At 57.6% G+C, this 26,706-nt stretch overlaps 1 protein-coding gene across 7 annotated transcripts; it reads left to right on the forward strand.

Annotated features, from left to right (window-relative positions):
* Positions 1–26,706, forward strand: HCFC1 (host cell factor C1). 7 transcript variants are annotated; one of them, XM_014797503.2, is made up of 26 exons: positions 1–1,338; positions 7,583–7,731; positions 8,004–8,164; positions 8,794–9,002; positions 9,966–10,050; positions 10,552–10,658; positions 11,816–11,995; positions 12,074–12,433; positions 12,721–12,881; positions 13,481–13,678; positions 14,302–14,526; positions 14,669–14,773; positions 15,033–15,252; positions 15,575–15,717; positions 15,865–16,003; positions 16,229–16,449; positions 17,152–18,664; positions 18,944–19,107; positions 19,635–20,208; positions 20,666–20,989; positions 21,168–21,286; positions 21,377–21,514; positions 21,921–22,106; positions 22,765–23,065; positions 23,663–23,726; positions 24,647–26,706. In XM_014797503.2, exons 1-26 carry the CDS (start codon positions 1,146–1,148, stop codon positions 24,684–24,686), a joined length of 6,279 nt encoding a protein of 2,092 aa, XP_014652989.1. In that variant the 5' UTR covers positions 1–1,145; the 3' UTR covers positions 24,687–26,706. The 7 variants fall into 7 exon arrangements, with proteins under 7 accessions (XP_014652989.1, XP_087283627.1, XP_014652990.1 ...); XM_087427501.1 differs by having other exon boundaries at positions 20,669–20,989; XM_014797504.2 differs by having other exon boundaries at positions 14,302–14,442; positions 19,632–20,208.

Here is a 26,706-nt window from a genome sequence, read left to right on the forward strand (position 1 = left end):
CGAGCGCGCAGTGGCCCTGGGCTCTCGCCGCGAGGCAGTGTGGGGTCCTTTAAGAGGCCTCGGCCCAGAGGCGAAACCGTGCGAGGGAGGGAGGGGGGCAATGACGTCGCCCAACTCCGCCCACTCGCCAGACCGCTGCCGCCGCCATGTTTAGTTGTTACTTCTTCACACAAGATGGCGGCTCCCAGGGAGGAGGCATGAGCGCCCTGCCGTTACCGCTCCTCCTGCCGTACAGTTGCTACTTAGGGGCCTAACTCTGGCTCTTTGGAGCGGCTCCTGTGGGAAGGAGTCATAAGGAGCGAAGCCAGGATCGGACGCTGCCTTGCGTTTGGTTTGCAGTGGAAGAAGTGATCCAGGAGGAAGAGAATAGGGGGGAAGGGGGAGCTAGTCTCAAGATGGCGGCTCCCAGGGCGGCAGGCGCAGCCTGAGCAGCAGAGGCGGACTAAGGGGAGAGGTTCGAGACCTCACGAGCTGTACGGCGCGAGCCTCCGAGCAGCCTCGGAGAATTGGAGCTCGTTCCACTGGCCTCCGGCGCGCCTCTCTTCCTTACGAGTGTCGAAGCTGTCTCGGGAGCGGCGGCTGCACTAAGCGCTGGGCGGGGAAGCGGGACGGTCTCAAGATGGCGGCTCCCACAATTGTGGTCTGAGCGCCGGCGGGGCTGGGACAACCGCCGCGCTTGTGGCTCCTTTCCACCCGCCCCGGAAGCCGGCCAGTGCAGGGGACTTGGGGGGTGTGGGAACCGGGCCGGGGCTCCGCCATTTCCGGCGGGGGAGGGCTACGACTGAGGAAGGGAGGAGAGAGAGGCGGCTCAAGATGGCGGCTCCCAGGGCCTCCCGCCCGAGCTTGTAAGCCGGAGCGCCCGGGCAAGTAGTCAGGGCGGCGGGACTCGGCGGCCTGCAGCTTCTCAGGCTTAGGCGCTCGACAGCTTCGGGAGGCTCTTGAGGACACGGGGTGAGCGAAAAGAAGGGGAAGAGCCAAAGGGAAGGAGGATAGTTAAGATGGCGGCCTCCATGGAGCCGTCCACCGCTGTGTGAGGAACCGCTTCTCCGTGAGAGCTGCCTTAGACGAAAGGGGGTGTGTGCGAGAGGAATTAGGGGCTCCCTTCCCGCTTGGTGACTTTTTCCACCGCGCCCTTTCCCGGAACTATGGCTTCGGCCGTGTCGCCCGCCAACTCGCCAGCAGTGCTCCTGCAGCCCCGCTGGAAGCGAGTGGTGGGCTGGTCGGGTCCAGTGCCCCGGCCCCGCCACGGCCACCGCGCCGTGGCTATCAAGGAGCTCATTGTGGTGTTCGGCGGCGGCAACGAGGGGATAGTGGACGAACTGCATGTGTACAACACGGGTGAGTGCAAAGCCCGCTGGGTCCTCGGATCTTTCCCTCCCTCCATCTCCTCCCTCTCCCTCCTCTTCTTTCCCTTCCTCTTTCCCTCCCTCTCCTTCCCTCCTCCCTCTCTGCTCTTGTCCCGCTCTCTCCTCTCTTCCTCCTCTCTCACCTCCCTTCTCTTCCCCTCCCGCCCTCTCTCTCTTTCCGCACCGATCTGCTTTCTGCTCCCCTCCACGACCCTTTGCTCTGCCTGGCTTCTCTGCTTTTCCCTGTTTTTTCCCCCGTTCTTATACCCGTTGGCTCTCCTGTGTTTGAGGGTTACTTTTCATTATTGGAGTGGAACCCTCTAGTCCGGCTGGTGAGGGTGCGGGGGCGTCGCCAACAGTGGTGACTTCAGACACACACCGTTAGCCCGCCGGGCGGGCGGATGCGTCCCTTTGGCGCAGGCGGAGTCCCTCTCCCTCCTCCCTTTTCCTGCGCCTGCTCCGCTCTTCCTCATCTCTAGTGCTCCTTCGGGGGAAATGACAACTTCGAGATTACCGATTAGTTCTCTGTCTCCAGAAAAGGGGCAGAGTTGAGCAGCCTGTTCCCGACCTCTGGGGAGTTGTGTGCCGCAGTGGGTAACCGTCTCCCAGCTTGTGCAGGAGCCTTGGGGATGCAAGGCGTTGCTGCCTCCCTCTTTCGGCATTTACTTCTGCAGTTTTTCTCTTCGAATTTGCCCTCCGTGTAGGAGATGAATTCCGGTGGCCCCACATCTGGCCAGGTGCTCCCTGACTCCTCTTCCGGGGAGGTTGAGGAGGTTGCCCTGCCCGATTTCATGCTTCCCCCAACCCCGAGGCCTCTTTGGTTGCAAAGAGCGGGACTCGATGGTAGACTGAAGGCTGTGGTGTGCCTCTGTCTCTGGACATGGCGGCTCCGCTGGCTTGCCTTCTGCCTCTTGCCAGGTGTCGGTTCTAGGTCTCTAGGGCTTGGCCGCATCCTCCCGCCCCTCCTCCCCCATGGTGGCCACTTGGCGTGGTTTGCACAACTAGCACCTCGTTGGTCCCAAGCTGCCTGTTGAATGGACGCTGGCCCACTGCCCCTCACCTTGCTCAGAAGGAGGGCTTAGGCGTGCTCACTGAGAACGTGGGCCTGTGTGCCTTCTGTTCTGGGTGAGAACCTGAGGCTTGGCTGTGGAAAAGCCCCCCATCCCCAGTGGTCTTTTAGGAAGCTCCCCTCCGCAGCAGGGAGATGTCCCTGTTTGAGTTGGCAGCGGCCAGGTGCCCTCTTTCAGCTCTTTCCCCCTTGCTGTCACATGTAGCGAACGCCTTTTGCTCTGGGTCCATCCTTTCCCAGAGTGCTGGCAGTACCGGGTTCTTGAGTCTGGGCACCTCCTCCCAGCTTTGAGGTTGCTTTGGGGCCAGCAGCTGGCGCCCGAGGGAGAAGTTGGTTGGAGTGGCAAGGGTTGGAGCTGGGCTCTTGGTGGGGCCCTCCCCGCCCCCCCCCACCCCAGACAGAGAGTGCAGTTTTCTCTGCACATTGTAGGTTGTTGCCCTACCAAGTTGACTTTCGAAGGCTGGTGGGTTGCCGGTGACCATTTGCATTCCGAGTCTCAGCACCTGTTGCCTCCAGCGAGGCTGGACTGGTTGGTGGTGCTCTGTGCCAGCTCAGACAGCTGCGGTGGCAGCAGTTAGCCCAGTAAGGTAAGGCTGAGGGGCAAGGCTGTTTTTAGAGAGGCCGTTGCCCTGAGCAGGACCTCTTAAATTCCCTGGACCAACTTTATTCTTGTAAGGCCTGGAGCAGGCTCCTTGGAAGGGAAACACAATTTTAGAAAGTAGGGCAGGGGCCTAATTACCATCAGCTCCAAAGTCCGCTGCTTCCTCGGTAGCTAGTTTATTAAAATGAATTGATGACTTTGGCGATAATTCATTCTGCATCTGCAAGGATGTGTTGCGTAGTAGACAGTAGCCAGCCTTCTCGAGGGCTGCAGCCTGGCTGCCTCCAGAGTAGCAGCTTGGAAACTGTCCTGTTCAACTCCTTCATGACTTCTCACGAGAGTGACTAGCAGACCTGACTCCCTGTTCCTCAGCCAGTGTGTATGCAGTGTTTGATGGAGCATTTGGTGTCCGCTCCCCTCGCCGTGATTGTAGCTGTGAGGTTCTGGTGTTCTCTGGAGAGACCGGGCTTGGTGTCGCCCCTCTCCCACCAGCGGTGGCATAGATGCCTGTCATCCTTGGCTGCCCTCCTGCTTACCTTTGCTTTGTCTTAAGTGAGGTCAGAGCATATGGTCTTTATGCCTCTTCTCTTGCACTTTTTCTTCTGCAGGATGAGTGCTCAGAGACTCGCCCTTGGGGGACAGAGCTGATGTGGAAGCACTGCCTGTTGCTAAGATAAAAGGCTTCAGGGGGCGTGTGTATGCTTCGCTCTTTTGGTTAGCTCGGTGATCTGGGGGTGACAAGGGGCTGGGAGTGGCAGGTGTGCACTTGAAGGGGGGCGGGTGTGTCCTTCCTCTTTGGCAGCGGTCACCACAGTGGCTGCAGGACACTTGACTGGCCTTTGGGAGGTTTTAGGGTAGCTACTGTCCTTGACCGGGGAATTTTATTTAACCATAGCAAAGCTGATTACCCAGATGCCTGGAGCAAAAGGATTCTGAGTGCTGGCAGGGTGGGGGTGCGCCCTGGCGAGGAGAGGGTGTGGCTGGTCGCCCAAGGCTGGTCTGCCTCAGTGGTTCTTTAGTGTCTCTCAGCTGTTACAGCTGGAAGGAGCCTTGGAAAATATCTAGTGGAGCTTCCTTGTTTTTGCACGTGAGGAAGCTGGGGTCTGAGAGGGGAAGTGATGGGTCCAGGGTCACCCCACCACCGGGTGGTGGAGTTGGGCGGGAGTACAGACCTTCACAGAGACTGTTGGGCTGTCTCTTCCTTCAGTTAGCAGGTGCAGGCCACCACCTTTGAAGCTCCTCCCTGTTCCTCTGTTCCTGCAGTTAATTGGTCACTAAGTTGAGCTTGTCTCAAATCTGTTCCCCTTCCATTTGGGGCCCTTCTCTGCTCTCACTCAGCTCTTCCGCTCACTTCCTGATTGGCCCTGCGTTTCGTTTGTCGGGAAATCCTGTTCACCCTTCAAGATGCAGCTCCAGTGTCACCTCTTTTGAGAAGCCCACTCCCCATAATCGCCCTGCTCTGTGCTCCCCGGGCTCGGGCTCAGGGCAGAGCTCTTGCTGTCGTGGGAGGAGGGCACAGAGATTGGGAGTTTGAGGACTAGTGCTAGCTCTTCTGTGCCTCCTGGCCCCCAGCACCGCATATACCACACAGGAAATGCTCCAGCGGGACAGCGAACAAAAAGGCAGCTGGTGGGGCCTGACCGGCTCCCACTGCAGGGATATGGATGGGTCTCTAGGTGGTGACGTGTAGAGGGTTACGGGATGGCAGCAACGACAGGTTGCTCGGACCCTGTCCTGCCCCTTCCCAGGCCCCTCAGGAGGACACGTTGGCAAAGCGTAGAAAGGGGTGTGGGGAGCTGATAAAACACCAGAAGCTAGGGTTTCGGTCTTGCTGAGGAGGGAGAAGGTGGGTTGTGGTTCTGGTCATCCCACGAAGGGTCCCGTGTGCAGGCAGCTTCCTTTCCTCAAACCCTCCTCCCAGCTGAGAGCACTGACAAGCCCGGGCATATTGAGAATGAGGGACCCATAGGTTGGGTTACATGACACCCTGCTAGATGAACTAGAGATAATATGATTAAGGGGCAGTGGAGAGCAGCTGTTGTATTTAAGAGCCGGTCGTTTGTGCCATCTCAGGGGCAGAACTGGGACTGTGTGTGAAATGAAGAGAGACAGACTGCAGCTTCATACTAGAAACTGTACTGCTCGACGGGCTGCTCTTGACGGGGTGCAGAGAGCCCCTGCCCTGCCTGGAGTGTTCTAGAATGAGATCAGCTTCTCTTGGGTACCATAGAATGAGTTGGTGATCATGAGCTCTTAGGACATCACAGGTCATCTGTAGCCTGGCTCAGTGATCAAAGTGTGATGGGAAAGCTGTGGGCTGCTTCCACTTGCCGTGTAGCTTTGTCCCAGCCCTGACCGATGGTCCCTAATGCCCCGTAACTGTGTGCAGCAGCCTTGAGGATGCTCAGCTGAGGTAGGGCGGCCGATGGCTCCCTGTACATGGGGCCCTTAGGTGGGCACCTAGCGATCACTTTAAGTTGGTAACAAAGTTCTTGTCTCTCTGTGTCTGTTTTGCTCTGTGACCCCAGGTAAGTTGCTTGTCCTCCTGGGCTCCATTTCTTTATCAATTGAGGGAGGTTGGCCGAGGCAATCAGAAGTTTCTTTCAGCTTTTACCCTGGTAATTTGGATGAACCTTCTTCCAGGGCTCACGGGAGGCCGTCTCTCCCCATCTTGCAGGGGTGACTTGCCTCTGCACGGAAAGCTGCTGCTTCTCTTGGTTTGTGTTTGCACTAGGGATGAGAAGGAGGCGGAGGACTGGGATCTGGGTGTGCATGTGTGCGTGCGTGTGGCCAGCAGTACAGCTTTGCCCCTCTAGTAGGAAAATGGCAGAGGAGGGGAGGGGAGAGTCAGTGCCAGGCCTCCTGGAGGCCCAGTGACTCCGCTAAACTGCAGAGTTTCAAACCAATCTGGGGAGTGGGGAGTGAGGGGGGCGCTCTTACCTCGGGAAAGGCTGTGAGGTGGTGCGGTTGTGCTTGTAGATGAGAGCAGGCCTTTTGGCCTAGGTGCATGTTGGGCCTTGGGGATGGCAACACAGGACTTGGGTCACCCGGCACGCGGGGGTTGGGGGCAGTATCCATGACCAAGTGCGTGCTTGTGCAGAAAGTCAGGCCGAGAAGCAGTGAGTAGCTGGGGCCTCCTAAGGCCCTCCCCGTGAGAGTATCCTGACACCTGGTCAGGCCCCAGGGCGTGCTCTGTTCACACCCAGGTCCCTTCCCCGCCTGCCGGCTCCTCAGTCCCAACCTGCTTGCTCACATTTGACAAAAAACCCATTTAGGGGCCTGGAATCCAATTTGCATCTGGCCTCTAGTTTTGAAGATTTTGGAGGGAGTGTGGTGTATCCTTTAGGGAATAGCCCTTCAAATAATGTGTAATGGAAGGGACCCCTCAAAAGAGAAGGATGAGGGTCCGGCCTGGTGCTTAGTGGTTAAGTCTGTGTGCTCCGCTTCGGCGGCCCGGGATTCACAGGTTTGGATCCCAGGTGTGGACCTACATATTGCTCATCAAGCCATGCTGTGGCAGGCATCCCACATATAACGTAGAGGAAGGTGGGCGTGGATGTTAGCCCAGGGCCAATCTTCCTCAGCAAGAAAAAAAAAAAGGAGGATTGGCAACGAATGTTAGCTCAGGGCTAATCTTCCTCACCAAAAAAAGGGGGGGGCAGTTGTCCCATGCCTTTTCTGGGAAGTCCTGGCATGGTGGGTATGGGGGGAGTTGAACTCGAGGACGTGGGAACCTGAAACGGGGATGAGTTGTGATTCTAGCTGGAGGCCAGGCCAGCAGGACCTGCCTGGCTTCTAATTCACCCTCTTCTTTGGTGGTCTCCCCACCCCACCCCCAGCTAGAGGTGATGGGCTTTGGGGAAGCTTCTGTGGCTGGCAGAGGCTGTGAGGCTGCCACAGAAGCTCATGCTACTGCTGCCATCTCTGGCTTTCGAGAATGTTCTGGAGCAGAGAGGTGATGTAGACCATCACGTAGGAGATGAAAGCAGAGATGGATTCTTGCTCCAGTGGCTCTCCTCAGCCAGCAGGCCAGGCTGCCTTGACTGGCCTCCCTCGCCTGCTCACCACCTGCCACTAGCACCTGCAGGAAGGGAGGGCACCAGCCCACAGCAGTTGCTCTTTTGGCCACTTAAAGATGCAGCCGTGGGTCCCCAAGAGAAGGAGCACAGATCACCGAGAGGGTATTTTGGGTGTTAGAAGTTTCTTTCCAATGACCCACTGAGTAGTAGGGGAAGGAAGTCGGTGGCCACTTTCCCAGAAGCTGGTGAATTATCTTGGTCAGTGATTTCCTGCTTGTGACGATCTTGATGAGAAGCAGGGTGATCACAGGCTGCTTTGAGGTGACCTCTGAGGTCGAGGGCTTTGGAAGATGGCTTGGGTAGAGGGCTGGCACTTGGATGCTAAAGGAGAGAGACTGACAGCCTTGGGAAGAAAGTCGCTGTCTTGCTCCCTCCTTTGTCAGACCATGTTTTAAAGGCTGGTGGATTTGGAGAGTAAGAAAAGTGGGGGCTCTGGTTCTTGGGAGCTCCTGAGGTGTTCTGACTTCCATTTCCCTTTGTTCTCCAGCGACCAACCAGTGGTTCATTCCGGCCGTGAGAGGGGACATCCCCCCTGGGTGTGCAGCCTATGGCTTCGTGTGTGATGGGACACGCCTGCTGGTGTTTGGTGGGATGGTGGAGTATGGGAAATACAGCAACGACCTCTATGAGCTCCAGGTAATGGCCCCTGGTGTGCTCCTTATGGTAGCGGCTGGGTGGGGGGGGGTGAGGCAAGAGGGAGGAGGTGGAGGGGGCTGCTTAAGAGACTGCCCAGGCCACCCTGAACACGCCAGCCTCAGGAGAGGGTAGGCCCCACCCCGCCCAGGACCTTCTCGCTCCAGTCAGGCACCTGCCTCCGCCTGACCAGCTCCTCCCTACACGACAAATGGCCCAGGCCCCGACGGCGGCCAGCTCATCCCCAATTCAATCACCAAGTCTTCCTTTTGCAGGCAAGCCGGTGGGAGTGGAAGAGACTCAAAGCAAAGACGCCCAAAAATGGGCCCCCTCCATGTCCTCGGCTTGGGCACAGCTTTTCCCTTGTGGGCAACAAATGCTACCTGTTTGGGGGTCTGGCCAATGATAGCGAGGACCCCAAGAACAACATTCCCAGGTGAGACTTTGTTCTTTTCTTGTGAAATCCCACAAGCTTGGGTGTGCTTGCCCACGTGCCAGCCAACCCCACTGTGCCAAGTCCCTTCCCTTTGTGAACCAAGAGAGTGGCAGTAGGTGCCCTCTAAGGAGCTTTCCAGCTCTGAGGTCTCTAACCCTGAGGAGGCCTCATGGGAGGAGGGCGGGGCCAGGAGGTAGAAACCCACCTTGCCTTGGGCTGATGCCTGCTCCTCAGAGCAAGTTTAGAGCCAATGTTTTCCTTCTCAGCCTCCGCTGCCTGCAGGTTTAATGATGGGTGTTTTCCAAGGCCAGCGGACAAGGGGCCTTTCTAAAATCTGGAGGAGGTAGTCCTGAGCCATCACCCCCTTTTCCCCTGGGAGGCCCTTGTTTAATGCCCAGTTTCGTGTTCAAGGCAGCCCAGCATGCCCCATCCCACTACTCCTCTTGGACTCACGTTCATCCTTGGGAGTTTATGGCAGCTCCTTCTTGGGGGCAAGGGTAAAAGAACTTGGAGTCCATGCAGCCTTAGCCCCCTTTGTCTCCCAGGGAGTCCACTGTTCACCCGTAGATGCTGGTGAGGCCTCTGGTGCATGCGCTCGGGGCTTGCTGTAAGTGACCTTTCTTCTCTAGGTACCTGAATGACTTATACATCCTGGAATTGCGGCCAGGATCCGGAGTGGTAGCCTGGGACATCCCCATCACTTACGGCGTCCTGCCCCCACCCCGGGAGTCACATACTGCCGTGGTCTACACTGAGAAAGACAACAAGAAGTCCAAGCTGGTGATCTACGGAGGGATGAGTGGCTGCAGGCTGGGGGACCTCTGGACCTTGGATATCGGTAAGATGCGTGTGTGGCTGCTCCAGTAGGCTCAGAGCAAAGCTAGTCTGCTGGGCAGTCAGCATGGGATGCTGAGGCGGGGCTCATGGGGATAGGGAGCATCCCGCTTAGCTCCTTTCTCTTGTCACGGTGGGGTGGGGGCAGGACCCCGTTTGGGGCTGTTATCTTTCCCCTGAGCTTGTGGCATTGCTTTTAAGAAAGAGCAAGGCTTAGTTGGCTGAGTTGGTCTGCTAGCTTATAAGAGAATAAGGGGAAAGGTAAAGGCCTTTCTAGAATGGAATTGTCTGGATTCGGTAGCAGTGGTCCCTGTCAACTCATCAGTGATCCAACTGTCCCAGGAGTAGTGTACCTTGGTCTGTCACAGTCAAGCAGGATCAAGAGACCGTAAGACCGTCCGGGGGCTACTTGGGCTGATAACTACGTGGAGTGTCAGGAGTGGTTGACAGAACTTCAGGTGTTTGACCTGAAGAAGGCTGAAGGGAGAAGATGGCTGATGACACATCTCTGGAGGGTTAGCCTGTTCTGTAGATCAGTGTCAGCACTCAGAAGAAAAGTTTATCCTGAGTGGAATTCCCAGCAGCACGGTGCTTCCCAACCCGCAGTCTGTAGACGGTGGAGGTGGTGTGGGGGCGAGCGCATTTCATGGCGAGTAGGATGGAGAGCAGCGCGTCTTCAGGATTTGCTCACCACTCCTGCCCCCATTCCAAGAGCAGTGCTGGCTCCTGGCAGGTGGTCAATAAATATCCGAAGAAGTGCTCTTGCCAGGATGGTGAACACAGCTTGGGAGAGGCTGGAACCTGGTGATCAGAGGGCTTGCCATGGGCTGCAGGGAGGCCAGGCATGAAATGCTTGCACTGGGTTGGCGCCTGCCTTCCAGAGCCTTCCCCGCGTCTGGGGAACATTGTCTGGGTCACAGGGCATGTGTCTGAACCAGTGTGTGTAACCATCCCTTCTCCATCACAGAGACTCTGACATGGAATAAGCCTAGTCTCAGTGGGGTGGCACCACTTCCTCGAAGTCTCCACTCGGCCACAACCATAGGAAACAAGTGAGTAGCTGGCCATCACTTTTCTCTTCCTTGCTTGCCCCTGCCCCCACTTGGCTCTCAGTTTTGTTCTACAATTCCAAGAAGACCTCTTTCTGGCGGGGCTGGCATTTAGCAGCCCCGTCTTTCCACTATAATCCTGGGGGACTGAGAGAAGGCAGACTCAGGGTAGAGGGGCGCAGAGTGTTCTAGACCCTCTACACGAGCAGCTGGGTGTTTTTGTCAATGCCAAGGTCCCAAAGTGAATATAAAAACAGTGGGGACTGAGGTGAGGTTTAGATGAGCTAAACATTGTGGTTCCACATGGTGGAGGTGACACAGTTCTTGTGAGGGCTGAGCCACCAAGTAGGAGAGGGCCTCGTCAAGAGCCTCATACGTCCTGGGGGACTTTCCTGGGGAGAGCTGGATTACCAAGCTTGTTTAGAACTTTCTGGATGGAAGAGGTGGCCTCTAGCTTGGCATCTCCTCTACAATCCTCTCCTACTCTTCCCTCCCTCGTCCCAGAATGTACGTGTTTGGTGGCTGGGTGCCTCTCGTCATGGATGACGTCAAAGTGGCCACACACGAGAAGGAGTGGAAGTGTACCAACACACTGGCTTGTCTCAACCTCGGTATGGCCTCCTCGGGCTCGGAGTGGCCTGTGGAGGGCTGCGGGAGGCTGGCCCTCCTCAGCCCCGAGAGCTGTGTGGGGTGTGCAGGGAGCGAAGCTTCTTCTGAGGCCCGTGCCTCTCAAATCCACCAGAAGTAGCCGCTGGTCAGAGCGCTCTGAGGGACGCTCCTCCTTTTCATTTTCTGAATGGGCTCTTCCTACACACAGTCCGACAGGCGAAAGCACAAACGCATACCGGTGCAGAGCCTCCCTCCGCCTCCCACTCTGCTCCTCAGGCAGCTACCTCGCTGGCTTCTCTGCTCTGCAGGGGCTTTTCTAGATAGATAAGCCTTGCCTATAGGTTCCTTTAAAAACAAACAAAACGGCAGCCTGCTCTAGGCGGCGCCGCGCCTGGCCTTTTCCGTTTACTCTGTCTTGGAGACCGTCCATCCCTGCGCTGCGAGTGGCCTCATTCTTTTGAATTGCTATCGTGCTGTCGAAACTTGCACAGACCCTGCTCCGTGAGTATCCTTGCATTGCTCTCACCCATGTGCAAGTGTGTTTGAAAGGTAAAAACCTAGAGGTAGAATTGCCGTCAAAGGGATGTTGCCAAGCTGCCCCACACGGAGGCTGTACCCACGTAGACGCCCCCAGGGGTGCCAGCACGGCCACCAGCCAAGCATTTGCTCTTCACCAAGCCCAATAGGTGATTGAGTCTCCCGTGGGCCAGCCCCTGCCCCCAGCTCACCTTGAGCCCTGGCTACAGTGGGCATGAAAACCAAACTGCCAGGCCCCTCAGGGGTTAAGTTTGCATTTCTCTTATTTTGAGTGAGGGTATGTATTTTTTCTTCAATCCTTCTGTCACCTTTCCATAATTTACATTCCTCTTTGCCCGTCTCGCTCTATAGGCTCTTGTGTTGCTTGATGTGCAACAAGTGAAGCCTTTGGCTATGCGTTTCAAAGAGTTTTCCCAGTTTCTAGTTCATGGTTTATAGTTTTAATTTGTATGGTTTTTTTGCCATACAGAGTTGTTTTTTATCTTTTCCTTTTTTTAATTTAGTAATCTTTGATGACTTCCTGGTTTTAATTCCCCATCCCTGACAGCAAAAGGCCAAAGGGCCACTGGGGATTGTGGGTTCCTTTGCCTCCCTGCTGACCTCCACGTCCCACCCTCCGCAGATACCATGGCCTGGGAGACCATCTTGATGGACACGCTGGAGGACAATATTCCCCGGGCCCGAGCCGGCCACTGTGCTGTAGCGATCAACACCCGCCTGTACATTTGGAGTGGGCGCGATGGCTACCGAAAGGCCTGGAACAACCAGGTCTGCTGCAAGGACCTCTGGTACCTGGAAACAGGTAAGGTCGCCACAGTGCAGCCCTGCCAACCCCTGAAGCTTCTGCCTCCTCCGTTCTCACCAGCTTGTGCTCTTACAGAAAAGCCACCGCCCCCGGCCCGGGTACAACTGGTGCGAGCCAACACCAACTCCCTGGAGGTGAGCTGGGGGGCAGTGGCAACAGCCGACAGTTACCTTCTGCAGCTCCAGAAATATGACATTCCTGCCACGGCTGCTACTGCCACCTCCCCCACACCCAATCCAGTCCCATCTGTGCCTACCAACCCTCCCAAGAGCCCTGCCCCAGCAGCAGCCGCACCTGCCGTGCAGCCGCTGACCCAAGTAGGCATCACGCTCCTGCCCCAGGCTGCCGCCGCACCCCCAACCACCACCACCATCCAGGTCCTGCCGACAGTGCCTGGCAGCTCGATTTCCGTGCCCACCGCAGCCAGGACTCAAGGTGAGCCGGGGGCTGGGCATTTGAGGGCAGGGGGCTGGCCCCCCCGGGAGCTCGTGTGTCTGAGTGAGGGCTGCTGAACAGACAGCACCCCTGAAGAGGCAGCCAGGAGCGAAGGCTTATTCCTGGGGGTGGGGAGGGCTCCGTCCCACCTGTGAAGACTGGCACTGAGAGTGCCTGGAAGGGCCAGACGTGAAGCACAAGCAGGTCACAGAAGCAGTTCATGTCTGCATGCTGAGTGCAACAGAGGGGCTGGGGCTCTGCTGATGGTCGCCCTCTTGTCCCACCAGGTGTCCCTGCTGTTCTCAAAGTGACCGGTCCTCAGGCTACAACAGGAACCCCACTAGTCACCATGCGACCTGCTGGCCAGGCTGGGAAAGCCCCTGTCACCGTGACCTCCCTTCCTGCAGGCGTGCGAATGGTCGTGCCGACACAGAGCACCCAGGGGACGGTGAGGAGCTGTCCCTGGACTGGGCTGGGTGGGGCGGGGTAGGACAGCTCGGTGATTGATGGTGCCCTGATCAGGTTTGAATTCCACCCAGCTCTAGCACCATTCATCCTGGGCCTTTCTCGACTGTAACGCACTAATCAGGCGATCTGTCATTACTAAGTTAATAACAATTAACTAATAAGTTAACACCTCCAAAGGACCTCCCTGCCATCTGATCCCAAGAGCGTTTCAAATGTGAACTTTCTAGTCCTGAAGGCTGAGGAGAGAATCTAGCCAGCTAGGATTTGACCCAGGCCCATGAGGAGAGGGCTGTATCTGACTCCATGGTCTTTAGAAAAGATCCACAGCTGCTGGCAAACTTCTGCCGCTGGGTTGCTGCACCTGGTCGGTGGTAGGAGTCCAGATTGGAGCCAGTAGAGCAGGGCCCGGCAGTCCGAAAAGATGGGAGATGCTGCTGTGAGGAGTGCTGGGCAGGAAGGAGGCTCCCCAGAGCAACGCTGAGCCTCATGGCAGATTCTGGTGAAGTTCACAGAGCAGGGAGCTAGGTGGCCTCACTCTCGATGCTGCCTGCGGGCTCACGCTCCCTGTGCCCACTGCAGGTGATCGGCAGCAGCCCACAGATGAGCGGGATGGCTGCACTGGCAGCCGCAGCAGCCGCCACCCAAAAGATTCCTCCTTCTTCGGCGCCCACAGTGCTGAGTGTCCCAGCGGGCACCACCATCGTCAAAACCGTGGCCGTGACACCTGGCACTACCACCCTCCCGGCCACTGTGAAGGTGGCCTCCTCACCAGTCATGGTGAGCATCCCTTGGGCCTGGTTCTGAGCCAGCAGCTTTGGGGTTTCTGGGCAGTGTGATCGGACAGTGGTCACTCCTTCTGGGCTTTGAACCAACCCACAAAGGCCGCTTGTCCGTAATTGGTGCTTGCAGAGGACTGTGGAATAAGCTGTCGCCCTTAGGGGTGTGACAGCCTTAGGCTAGACCTTCTGTCACTCAGTCTCTTTCCTTGCTTTGCTAAAGGGAAGGTAAACCAAACCGAGCTGTTCTTTTTTTTTTTTTTTGTGAGGAGATCAGCCCTGTGCTAACATCCGCCAGTCCTCCTCTTTTTTTGCTGAGGAAGACGGCCCTGGGCTAACATCTGTGCCCATCTTCCTCCACTTTATATGGGACGCCGCCACAGCATGGCTTGCCAAGCAGTGCGTCGGTGCGCGCCCGGGATCCGAACCAGCGAACCCCGGGCCGCCGCAGCGGAGCGCGAGCTTAACCGCATGCGTCACCGGGCCGGCCCCATAAACCGAGCTGTTCTTCAGTCTAGGAGGGGGAGGAGCTGGAGCTGTGGGCCCGCTGCTGGGACATTCTGGGTGGAGGCTCGGAGACTTGGTCTCTCTGTGCCACCCATCACTTGTCTCTGCCCACTCCAGGTGAGCAACCCAGCCACTCGCATGCTGAAGACTGCAGCCGCCCAGGTGGGGACGTCCGTCTCCTCTGCTGCCAACACATCTACCCGCCCCATCATCACGGTGCACAAGTCGGGGACTGTGACAGTGGCCCAGCAAGCCCAGGTGGTGACCACGGTGGTGGGTGGGGTCACCAAGACCATCACCCTGGTGAAGAGCCCCATCTCCGTCCCAGGAGGCAGTGCTCTGGTGAGGGACGGGTGCCACCCTGCTGCATGTGACAGCTGCCAGGCTGTGGTGCTGCCCTGGGCCTCTGCCAGGAGAGCCCTAGCCCAGGCTTTGCCTTTGATTGCTTTTGGGATCACTCCCTGCTGCATTCTTTCCTTTTTAGATTTCCAATCTGGGCAAAGTGATGTCGGTGGTCCAGACCAAACCAGTTCAGACTTCAGCAGTAACAGGCCAGGCATCTACGGGCCCGGTGACTCAGATCATCCAGGTGAGCTCGTGGGCCCCAGACTCTGTGACACAAGCAGGAGTGGGTGCTGGGCCACAGGTGGAACTTGCATCCCTGCCTAGAAAAGGTCCCGTGAGCATATATGGCACAGAAAGTCCACCTGCTCAGTTCTGTCACCTGCGGTCTTCAGAATATTCCCTGAGATGCTTGAGCTACCGGTGGCGAGTAGCCGGACCAGATTTTCCATCCTGGCAATGATGCCGGTTCACCTTGCCCTCTTCCGCCTGGTTTCCCCTTGCAGACCAAAGGGCCCCTGCCGGCTGGGACCATTCTGAAACTGGTGACCTCAGCAGATGGCAAGCCCACCACCATCATCACTACCACGCAGGCCAGTGGGGCCGGGACTAAGCCCACCATCCTGGGCATCAGCAGCGTGTCTCCCAGCACCACCAAGCCTGGCACAACCACCATCATCAAGACCATCCCCATGTCGGCCATTATCACGCAGGCAGGCGCCACAGGTAGGGGCCTACCCTGATGCACCAGTGAGGAAGCATGTGAGGCTAAAGCCAGAGAGGCGGTTGGAGGCTGGGCTCCAATGTGTGCTTGCTTTCTGTTCTGTTTCTCCTTCCTCTCTATCCTCTCCGTACCTTTTGTTGAAGATTTGTAGGGAGGTGGCAGAGGTGAGGCTATAAAGTACTTCTTGCATTTTAATCGAGGGGCAGCAGGGGTGACTACTTAAAAGGGGGCCCAAGGGAAATGGCCATGGGAGCTAGTGCAGAGCGGAGCTCCAGAGGTGGCAGGCCTAAAACCAAGCTGCTGCCCCCTCTCTTTCCTGTCCAGGTGTGACCAGCAGTCCTGGCATCAAGTCCCCCATCACCATTATCACCACCAAGGTTATGACTTCAGGGACTGGAGCGCCTGCCAAAATCATCACTGCTGTCCCCAAAATTGCAACTGGCCACGGGCAGCAAGGAGTGACCCAGGTGAGGCAGGTCTGGCCCTCTCCTCACCCCAGTGTCCAGTCTAGGACCCCAGCAGGCCACACATGTCCTCCTGAGGGGCCTGGGATGGGGCAGGACAGGGTCCGGCCAGCCTGTGAGTGACTGGGGCATTTTCCTCTGGTGTTCCAGGTGGTGCTAAAGGGGGCCCCTGGACAGCCAGGTACCATTCTCCGCACTGTGCCCATGGGGGGCGTCCGTCTGGTCACCCCCGTCACTGTCTCCGCCGTCAAGCCGGCCGTTACCACACTGGTTGTGAAGGGCACCACAGGTGTGTAGCCCACAGGCTGGGCGCCAATCTGCATAGTGTTCCTGGGACTGCCTCCCTGTGGGAGGGCTCGGGGAGAATGTAGGTACTCTCTCTGGAGCTTTTTGGTCCCATTGGGTGCATTCCAGAGTTTCCAGTGCCCCCAGCCCCGCCCAGGGAGAAAAGCTTCTGAAAAGGAGGCACCAGCAACAGGCTGCATCCCACCCCTGCCTCCCTTCCTGCCTTTAGGTGTCACAACATTAGGCACGGTGACAGGCACCGTTTCCACCAGCCTCGCTGGAGCTGGGGGCCACAGCACCAGCGCCTCCCTGGCCACACCCATCACCACCTTGGGTACCATTGCCACCCTGTCAAGCCAGGTGATCAACCCCACTGCCATCACCGTATCAGCTGCACAGACCACACTGACAGCGGCCGGCGGGCTCACCACACCCACCATCACCATGCAGGTAGGGTGGCTGGGAGAGTGTGAGGGCATGTGGGTGCATGTCAGTGACACTACGGAAAGCACTTGAGCCCCAACCTGAGGGTTCTGGTCTCCGTCTTGGGGCCGTCCTGGCCAGGCTTCCTTCTGTTGCTGCAGGCAGCTGGCTCCTCTTTTCCCTGATGCATGTAGAACCTGTGGGACGCTGTCCCTGTTGTTACAGAATCATGATTCTTCCTCACTGTCTAATAAATAGTCTGTTGCTTGGAGACATCATATTTTACCCATTTCCAGCTTCTGAACACTAGAGTCTTTCTCTCGTGGTATTATAGGGGATGCGCCAGTTCATCTTCACGTGCATACAGCATTTCTTCTTTTCATACATCTTAAGCTGAATTCCTGAAAATGGTGAATCATCTGTTGCTGGCCTTTGTGTGGGCGAGGCCCCTGACCAAGGGCTTGCCCCAGCCAGGCCCGCCCCTGCCCTGCCCCCACAGCCCCTTTCCAGTCCCTGGGGCCCTTGAGGCCAAGCAGTACCTCTTCCCTGGTCTCCAAGCAAGTCACTGTCTTGGGGTCAGAGGGCGAGGTGGTCCTGGATTTGCTGGGGCTATTGTTTTAGGAGCCAAGTTTGTGATCCCAGCCAGGGTGGGTGACACTGTAGGGTGGTGGGAGGAACAGACAGACAGAAGTTGCGGCACTAACTCGTCCCATCTGGCATCTCCCCCAGCCTGTCTCCCAGCCTACCCAGGTGACTCTGATCACGGCACCCAGTGGGGTTGAGACCCAGCCCGTGCATGACCTCCCTGTATCCATCTTGGCCTCGCCTACTACAGAACAGCCCACAGCCACAGTTACCATTGCTGACTCAGGCCAGGGTGATGTGCAGCCTGGCACCGTGACACTGGTGTGCTCCAACCCGCCGTGCGAGACCCATGAGACAGGCACCACAAACACCGCCACCACCACCATCGTTGCTAACCTCGGGGGCCGCTCTCAGCCCGCCCAGGTGCAGTTTGTCTGTGACAGACAGGAGGCAGCTGCTTCTCTCGTGACCTCGACAGTGGGGCAGCAGAATGGCAGCGTGGTTCGGGTCTGCTCGAACCCACCATGCGAGACCCACGAGACAGGCACCACCAGCACCGCCACCACCGCCACCTCCAATATGGCGGGGCAGCACGGCTGCTCGAACCCCCCCTGCGAGACCCACGAGACGGGCACCACCAGCACCGCCACCACCGCCATGTCAACCATTGGTGCCAGCCAGCAGCGAGACGCCCGGCATGCCTGTGCAGCCAGCACTGCTCCCGCTGTGGTCCGGGTCAGTGTGGCTGCTGGGGCGTCCCAGGGAGCCCAGGGTTCCGTCAAGCCCTCCTGCCAAACCCGCCAGACCAGCGCAACCAGCACCACCATGACTGTGATGGCCACCAGGGCCCCGCTCCTCGGGCCAAGCCTGGCACTTGAGGCTGGCGGCCACAGCACTGCTTTTGTGCAGTTGGCCCCTGCAAGCAGCCAAGTCAGGCCCAGTGGCCCCGTCGGCAAGGACAACCCCGTAGCCTGCCTGGGTCAGCGGGTGTCTGTGGGGCACCAGCTAGAGGCACATCACACCCACACAACCAACACCCCCACCACAGCCCGCTCCACCATGGGTGCCGGGGAGCCCGGTGAGGCACAGGGGACCCTCACACCTGCGTACGAGAGCTCGTCTGGTGCCGCTGTGACTGTGACAGCCCTGGAAGCGCTGCTCTGCCCCTCGGCCACCATGACCCAAGTCTGCTCCAACCCGCCGTGTGAGACCCATGAGACAGGCACCACCAACACCGCCACTACCTCGAGCGCAGGCAGTGCCCAGCGGGTCTGCTCCAACCCGCCATGTGAGACCCATGAGACAGGCACCACCCATACACCTACCACCGCCACCTCCAGCGGCGCTGCGGGCCAGCCTGAGGGTGGGCAGCAGCCGCCTACCGGCCACCCCTGTGAGACACACCAGACCACTTCCACCGGTACCACCATGTCCATCAGCGTAGGGGCCCTGCTCCCCGACACCACCCCCTCCCACAGGACCCTGGAGTCCAGCTTGGAGGTGGCAGCACCGCCCACTGCCACCCACCAGGCCGGCGCTTCGTTGCTGGCTCCTTTTCCTACACAGAGGGTGTGCTCCAATCCCCCCTGTGAGACGCACGAGACAGGCACCACGCACACGGCCACCACTGTCACCTCCAACATGAGCTCAAACCAAGGTGAGCGAAGGTGGCTTGCCTGGCATTTCTGCTCTCCCGGAGCTCATGGCTCGAAGGATAAGGGAAGTGGTGGCTAAAAGATCTATTTAAGCCAGAGGCCAGCAGGTAGATGCCCTGGGGCTCGGTTCATCAGCAGGGGGGGCAGGTCCTCCAAGCGGCTGTGTCCTGTGGCAGCGAAGCCAGGTGGAGGGAGGCCCTGGGGCTCCTGCCAACCAGCCCTCTCATTAGGTCCCTCTGGGCGGAGTGCCTGTCACCCCACTCTCTGCTTTCCCTCTGCAGATCCCCCACCAGCTGCCAGTGACCAGGGAGAGGTGGAGAGTACCCAGAGTGACAGTGTGAACCTCACCAGCTCCAGTGCCGTCACAACCACTGTGTCCTCCACGCTGACACGGGCTGTGACCACTGTAACACAGTCCACGCCGGTCCCCGGCCCCTCAGTGCCGGTAAGAGCCCTGGCAGAGTCCCCTTTTGCCTCCCTGCTGCCTACTGCGCCTTCGGCCCGTGCTGTTCTGGAGTTGGACGCCAGGTGTCACTCTTGTACCAGGCACGGTGCCATTCCTAGTCCCTTCTCCAGACCATAAAAGGGCAGCTTCGGTGCATGACATCGCAGGAGACAGGAGTCCCCCAGTTCTCGGGGTCTCATGGGCACTTTTATTTCCCTAGTTGTTTCTCATGGCCCGTCATTTCACTGTAGCCTGTCAGAGTGACACAGCGGGAATCTGAGTGCCCCTTCGGCTAGACCAGGAGGCCTCTCTGAGGACAGGTTGAAATTGACCAGCAGGTCTTGAGAGTCTCTCCTCCTCCTGCCACCGCCACTGCTGTGCAGTGACTTGCCACCCACTCCCCATTTCACGGGGTTGCACTGACCCGTTGAGAATGAAAATCCAGACCCACAGGGAAAGATGAAGGCTGCGTGGTTCTGGCCTCTCTCTCCTCCCCTCTGACGGGGGCTTCTCTCCCTTTCTAGAAGATCTCATCAGTGACTGAGACTACCCCAGGGGCACTGACCACCGAAGTCCCCATTCCGGCCACGATAACGGTGACCATAGCCAACACAGAAACTTCTGACATGCCCTTCTCTGCTGTTGACATCCTGCAGCCCCCAGAGGAACTCCAGGCCTCGCCAGGGCCTCGCCAGCAGCTGCCGCCACGGCAACTCCTGCAGCCCGCCTCCACACCCCTGATGGGGGAGTCCGCCGAGGTCCTGTCTGCCTCCCAGACCCCTGAGCTCCAGGCCGCCGTGGATCTGAGCAGTACAGGGGACTCATCTTCAGGCCAGGAGCCTGCCAGCTCAGCCGTGGTGGCCACTGTGGTGGTCCAGCCACCCCCGCCCACACAGTCTGAAGTAGACCAGTTGTCACTCCCCCAAGAGCTGATGGCCGAGGCCCAGGCGGGCACCACCACCCTCATGGTAACAGGGCTCACCCCTGAGGAGCTGGCAGTGACTGCTGCCGCTGAAGCGGCTGCCCAGGCTGCAGCCACAGAGGAAGCCCAGGCCCTGGCCATCCAGGCAGTGCTCCAGGCTGCCCAGCAGGCTGTCATGGGTAGGTGCTAGGGGAGTACGGCTCACCACGGTGTCTTCAGTTGAGGCCAAACAGGAGCCCTGAGGGGAAGATGGGCCCCCCAGGAGGAGCGAGGACATGGGGTTCTGGAGCCTCCCTGTTGACAGTGCTGGCTGGAGGGTTGCAGTGATAGGCAGCCCGAGGAGAGGGGACCCACTTCCTGCTGGGGTGGCACAAGTCAGACGTGAAGGGGAGGACGGGCGCATCAGCGGGCTGGGCTTGGCGCCCAGGAAGGAGGCAGGGCACCTTGGGAGAGGGCAGGCTAGAGGTGAGCCGGGAAACGGCCTGTGGGACAGGTTCTAAGGGCCTGCGTCCATTGGGACTGCCTATAGTGCTGAAGTGGGAAGACTAGCCTGGGAGGGGTGTGGCAGTGGGAAGCTGGGGACAGGCTCCCCCTGGCTGGCATTCCTCTTGAGTAGTGTTTTTCTCCACCCTGGAGCAGGCACCGGGGAACCCATGGACACATCTGAGGCGGCGGCAGCTGTGACGCAGGCGGAGCTGGGCCACCTGTCAGCTGAGGGCCAGGAGGGCCAGGCCACCACTATCCCCATCGTGCTAACGCAGCAGGAGCTGGCTGCTCTGGTGCAGCAGCAGCAGCAGCTGCAGGAGGCACAGGCCCAGCAGCAGCACCATCACCTCCCCACTGAGGCTCTGGCCCCTGCCGACAGCCTCAATGACCCAACTATCGAGAGCAACTGCCTCAGTGAGCTGGCCGGGGCCGTTCCCAGCACTGTGGCCCTGCTGCCCTCCACGGCCACCGAGAGTAAGTTCCTGTAGCACTTCCCCTGGGGGCACTCAGTTGCTTGGGGAGAAAATGTCTCTTGGTTGGGGGGCCCTCCATGCAGAGTGTGCAGGGGGGTGTGGTCTGGCCTGAGATAGGTGCTCCCACACAGAAGCCAGGTCTCCACGGTATTGCCCGCTGATGCCTTCTTTCCTCCCAGGCCTGGCTCCTTCCAACACATTTGTGGCCCCCCAGCCAGTTGTGGTAGCCAGCCCCGCGAAGCTGCAGGCGGCGGCTACCCTCACTGAAGTGGCCAATGGCATCGAGTCCCTGGGCATGGTGAGTCTGGTATGACGAGGATTTAGGGAGCACTGCCTCTGTGCCCCAGGGGCTGAGGGCCTGATCTCTTCTCCCCTTTCTGTCTTCCAGAAGCCAGATCTACCACCGCCACCCAGCAAAGCCCCTGTAAAGAAGGAGAACCAGTGGTTTGATGTGGGGGTCATTAAGGGCACCAATGTCATGGTGACACACTATTTCCTTCCACCAGATGATGCTGTCCCATCTGATGTAAGTGACCCCGGGAGCTGACACTCTTGGGTGGGTGGATCCTGGCCATGAGGCAGGTACCAGGCTTTCGGGGACTTCTGAAGTTCCCCAGGGGTGCCCTCCCTCTTGGGGCTGGCCCAAGGACAGCCAGGTGCAGAGCCTTCCCCACGCACTGCCTTGTCCTGTGCCCCTTGAAGCAACGGAGAAGCCAAGTCTCAGTCCACCTCGCGATGTCCCCCCTTGTTGTGAAGGATCTGCCAGTGCTTCCCTCTTCCCCCTCCCTGACCCTCACATGGACCTCCATCGTCCCCAGGGTGGAAAACTGCTGTGCTGGCCCCAGAGCCGTACCCCAGAGCTGCCCTCTCGACAGTGGGCTTCATGTCACTTTCTCCTCTCTCTCTCTTGCTCTTCTGGCCTCTTTCCCCAGGATGACTCGGGCACTGTCCCAGACTATAACCAGCTAAAGAAGCAGGAGCTGCAGCCGGGCACGGCCTATAAGTTTCGTGTTGCCGGGATCAATGCCTGTGGCCGAGGGCCTTTCAGCGAGATCTCAGCCTTTAAGACGTGTCTGCCTGGTTTCCCAGGGGCCCCCTGTGCCATTAAAATCAGCAAAGTGAGTCTTGCCACAGTATGGCCCTCTGTCCCTGGCTGATCCCCTGCCCACCTGGAGCAGAGCAGGTCTTGGCTGAGTCCGTACATATGCAGTTCCCTTCTATGCTGGGCCAGGTAGGGGTGACTCAAGAGGGGCCCCAAGGTGTAGGCAGAGTCAGCCAGGTCTAGGGTGAAGCTTCTGGTCCTTGCTCTGTCACCAGTTGCCAGGGTGACAAGAACAAGTTCCTTCCTGTCCCTTGGCCTCAGTCTCCCCCTCTGTAATGTGACAGCTGATGTTCAGCAAGCGTCAACTACATGCTGTATTCAACATGTTCTTTTATCTAATCCTTGAAACATCCTGAGGAGGTTTGTGACCTGGTGTTAGCTGCATGTTGTGATGAGCAAACTGAGGCACCAAGAGGCTAAGTGACAAGTCACACATTAGTGGGCAAAGCAAGTGTAGGCGGGCTGTTTTCCAGGTGGGGCCAGAACACGCCATCTCTTCGGAGCTCCTTTAACTCTGCTGTGAAATAGCCCCGTCAGGAGAAGGGGTAAAGTATGAGCAGTCAGTTCTGGAAGATGCAAAGTGTTCTAGCTTCTCTGTTCCTGGACAGGCAGGGTGGGATAAAGTCACAAAGGCCAAAGACAGCATGGGTTGACCTTTGCTCCTTGGGTTCTAGAGTCCAGATGGTGCTCACCTCACCTGGGAGCCGCCGTCTGTGACCTCGGGCAAGATCATTGAGTACTCGGTGTACCTGGCCATCCAGAGCTCGCAGGCCGGTGGTGAGCCCAAGAGCTCGACCCCAGCCCAGCTTGCCTTTATGCGGGTGTACTGCGGGCCCAGCCCCTCCTGCCTCGTGCAGTCCTCCAGCCTCTCCAACGCCCACATCGACTACACCACCAAGCCTGCCATCATCTTCCGCATCGCCGCCCGCAACGAGAAGGGCTACGGCCCAGCCACCCAAGTGAGGTGGTTGCAAGGTAGGTGTCGTTCCTACCTTGGGGCTCCTTGGGCAGCCTCTGGGTGGGGGCTGAAGAGTGGAAGCACCTGGCAAGTATCGGGTGGGGCACAAACTGGACTTTGGAGCTTTGGAACCCGGGGGGGCGTGATGGCCAGGGTGCTATTGGAGGTGTTTTGCAGAGGGTACGTCACCTCATCTGGGGTTGCAGGGAAAGCCTCCCAGAGGTATTTGAGGTGTGATGGGTAGGGAGAAGGGCAAGAATGTGAAGTAGGCACAGGGCAAGGCCAGAGCCCAGTGGGCAAGGTGCAGTGTGAGGAACAGAGGCTGCCCTGGCAGGTTTTGTGCCAGCTTCCATGAGGCTGACCAGGGAGGACAGTGAGGGCCTCTAACCTGAGTTCAGGGTGACCCTGGGGGGTGGCCCACAGGTGGCCAGGGCCATGAGGAGTGCACCCATGGAAGGGGCTGTCACACTCAGGAGGTCGGTCGGCTGGTTGTGCTGCAGGGAGTGGGGGGCACGTGTCTCCTCTGCTGTTGCTCTTGGCCTGCATGCTGCTGTGTGACTGGAGTCCTGCTGCCCACCTTGCCGCACTGCTCACCGCTCCCTCTTTCCTTTCAGAAACCAGTAAAGACAGCTCTGGCACCAAGCCGGCCAGCAAGCGGCCCATGTCCTCTCCGGAAATGTAAGCAGGAAGCCCCTTTCAGAAACCTTTTTTTTTTTTTTATTTTTTTTTATTTTTTATTTTTTTATTTTTTTTAATTTTTTGTTTATTGCAGTAACATTGGTTTATAACATTGTAAAAGTTTCAGGTGTACATCATTGTACTTCTGTTTCTGCATAGATTACATCATGTTCACCACCAAAATACTAATTACAACCCATCACCACACACAAGTACCGAATTATCCCTTTCACCCTCCTCCGTCCCCCCTTCCCCTCTGGTAACCACCAATCCAATCTCTGTCCCTATGTGTTTGTTTATTGTTGTTATGATCTACTACTTAATGAAGGAAATCATACGGTATTTGACCTTCTCCCTCTGACTTATTTCACTTTGCATTATACCCTCAATGTCCATCCATGTTGTCACAAATGCCTGGATTTCATTGTTTCTTATGGCTGAGTAGTATTCCATTGTGTATGTATACCACATCTTCTTTATCCATTCGTCCCTTGATGGGCACTTAGGTTGCTTCCAAGTCTTGGCTATTGTGAATAACGCTGCAATGAACACAGGGGTGCGTGTACCTTTGCAAATTGGTGTTTTCAAGTTCTTTGGATAAATACCCAACAGTGGAATAGCTGGATCATATGGTAGTTCTATCCTTGATTTTTTGAGGAATCTCCATACTGTTTTCCATAGTGGCTGGACCAGTTTGCACTCCCACCAGCAGTGTATGAGAGTTCCCTTCTCTCCACATCCTCTCTCAGAAACCTTCTGAGGCTGGGGGAGGGCAGTTTCAGGGAGGAAGGAGCAGTGGCAATAGTAAGGCTCCACTCTCCTTACGTGATCTCAGTGTGAAGCCCTACTAAGTGCCAGCCAGAGACTTGTCAGGACGCATGCTAACATGGTGTCTTTCCCTTTTTCTTCCATCTTCCAAGGAAATCTGCTCCAAAGAAATCTAAGGCAGACGGTCAGTGAGAGGCAGCTGGCCCACACCTGGATGCTTCTCCAGACCCTCTTCTGCTTCAGGAACACCACCCACCAGGGCCTGCCCGTCCCACCCACTCGGCGCTCACACTTCACCCTCACGAGCCACTGGCTGCCATTCATTCTCTCTCCCTGTCTATTTTTAAATTAATCTCAAGAAAGCACATTTTACCATTGCTGTTGGGAGGAAGTAGAAGTCAGATCTGGAAGAGCAGTGAGCAAGTGAGAGCAATGCGCCTCCCTCCTCTCCCCCACCCAGCACCTTCCCCTGGGAGCTGAACAAGCCCAGAGAATTCAGAGGTCCTCAAGGGAGAGAACTAGAAACTCAGAAGGAAGAAGGATGGAATGCACGCCCCTCCAAAGCCTGCTCGCCTCTTGCTGTTCATCACCCTCTGCTTGAGGGGACAGCCAAGGGCTGGGGGGCGCAGGCATGGAAGCCAAGGAAAGGCGCCACCCCCCAACCCCTCCCCGCCTCTGCTGCAAGAGGCTTTGTGGGCCCCCTCCCCTGAGCTGGGTGTCTGGCTGGCTGTATTGTATTTTGTTACCTTTGCATTTCGCACCACCTAACGGCCCCCTTCGGCTTATCCAACCCTGTCTCTGCCCAGCAATCCTATGAGAAGCTTACATGATCTCTCAGAGGCCTTCATACTCCCACCTCTTCTCTCCTTCCCTCTTCTTTCCCATTTTAAAAAAGAGAAGAAAGAAAGAAAAAGAAAGGGGGAGAGAAGGAGCCCGGTGGTGGCCTGAGCAGTGTTCTGTGAAAACCTCCCGACTCCCAGTGGGGCCTAGAGGTCCGCGCCCCCCCACACACACACACAAGCCCGGCCTCAGCCCCCGGGTCGGGGTAGGGGCCACTTCACCAACTGCTGCATTTGTTGTATTGTTTTCAGTTGAAATTGATGAAGTTAACATTTTTATTGTAATTTTAGCCTTAGTGTGTGGGGTTTTGTCCCTTTTTTGTTGTTAGCTGTGTACAGAATGTGTATCTTTTTTTTTTTTTTTTTTTTTTAACTTTTTTCCCTTGGCTAAGCCTTGGCAGGGATCTTTCTGGAGGAAAAGCTGGGGGCAGCTGGGGCAGGAGAGGCGGGGACTCTCCCCTGCGGGCCTGGTGCTTGCTGCCCAGCCCGATTTCCTCTTGCTGGCCTCTGCCCTCTGGGACAAAGGAGGATGAGCGGTCAGACCTCACTCCCATGGGTGACTGCTCCACACCTATAGGACCGAGCTTGAGAGTCTGCTGGAACCTGCAGTCAGTCAGGTTTCTGAGGACAACTGGGTGGGGGGGCGGGCGGCAGCTGTATCCCATTCTCCTGGTCCTGGCTTCACTGTGCTGTCCGCCACCCCCCAGGCCCCCTCCTGGGCATAACTGGCTTAGAGTATCTGACACCCTCCACTGCTGCTTCCTGCGGCCACCCCCCTCCAGGCAAAGTTGTAAGGAAAGGTGGGTGGGGAGGTACTCAGCCTCAAGCAGCCTGGGAGGGAGCCGCTAAGAGCACCAGCCACCAGGTCTATGAATTTGCAGCACTGTTCCTAGGCTGGGCGCATCCTCCTAGGGCCAGACTTGGGCTTGGGGCTCTGCTTGGAGTGGCCCATGAGACAGCTTTCTGCCCCACACCACACCCCAGCTTTAGGCAACCAGCAAGGCTGCAAGCAGGTCACAGAAGGATTTAAAAGGAGCAGCCAGTCTTTTCAGCCCCCACCCCCTGCCCTGGAACCACAGCTGTGGCCTGGGGTCTCTGCAGCCCCCCACCACCAGTCCGTGGCCCCTGGGCCCCTGGTTTGTTGTATTCTAGTAGATTTCGCTGTGGAAAACGTCCCGTTTAGTCACCTTGGAGCCCATTCGCCTGGTCCCATTGTTGCCCCCAGTCCCTTCCCTTAAGCACCCTTTGATTTCTCGTTTCTGAGAACAGTACACCCATCATCTATTGTAGAGTAACCCCCGTGACTCAATATTACCATAGTGCGATGTCGTTTTGTGCTATTTTGAACAATTAAAAGACTTTTTTTGAAATAA

Source organism: Ceratotherium simum, chromosome X (assembly GCF_057802395.1).
Source record: "Ceratotherium simum simum isolate JZ-2026a chromosome X, ASM5780239v1, whole genome shotgun sequence".
Classification (NCBI taxonomy): domain Eukaryota; kingdom Metazoa; phylum Chordata; class Mammalia; order Perissodactyla; family Rhinocerotidae; genus Ceratotherium; species Ceratotherium simum.

What these genes read in the sequence shown, in the direction of transcription:
- HCFC1 (XM_014797501.2), top strand. Translation starts at nt 1,146, where the DNA reads ATGGCTTCGGCCGTGTCGCCCGCCAACTCGCCAGCAGTGCTCCTGCAG. An exon ending in ACTGCATGTGTACAACACGG is followed by an intron (nt 1,339 to 7,582) that starts GTGAGTGCAAAG and finishes TTTGTTCTCCAG; the next exon opens with CGACCAACCAGTGGTTCATT. An exon ending in CACCCACCATCACCATGCAG is followed by an intron (nt 16,450 to 17,151) that starts GTAGGGTGGCTG and finishes CATCTCCCCCAG; the next exon opens with CCTGTCTCCCAGCCTACCCA.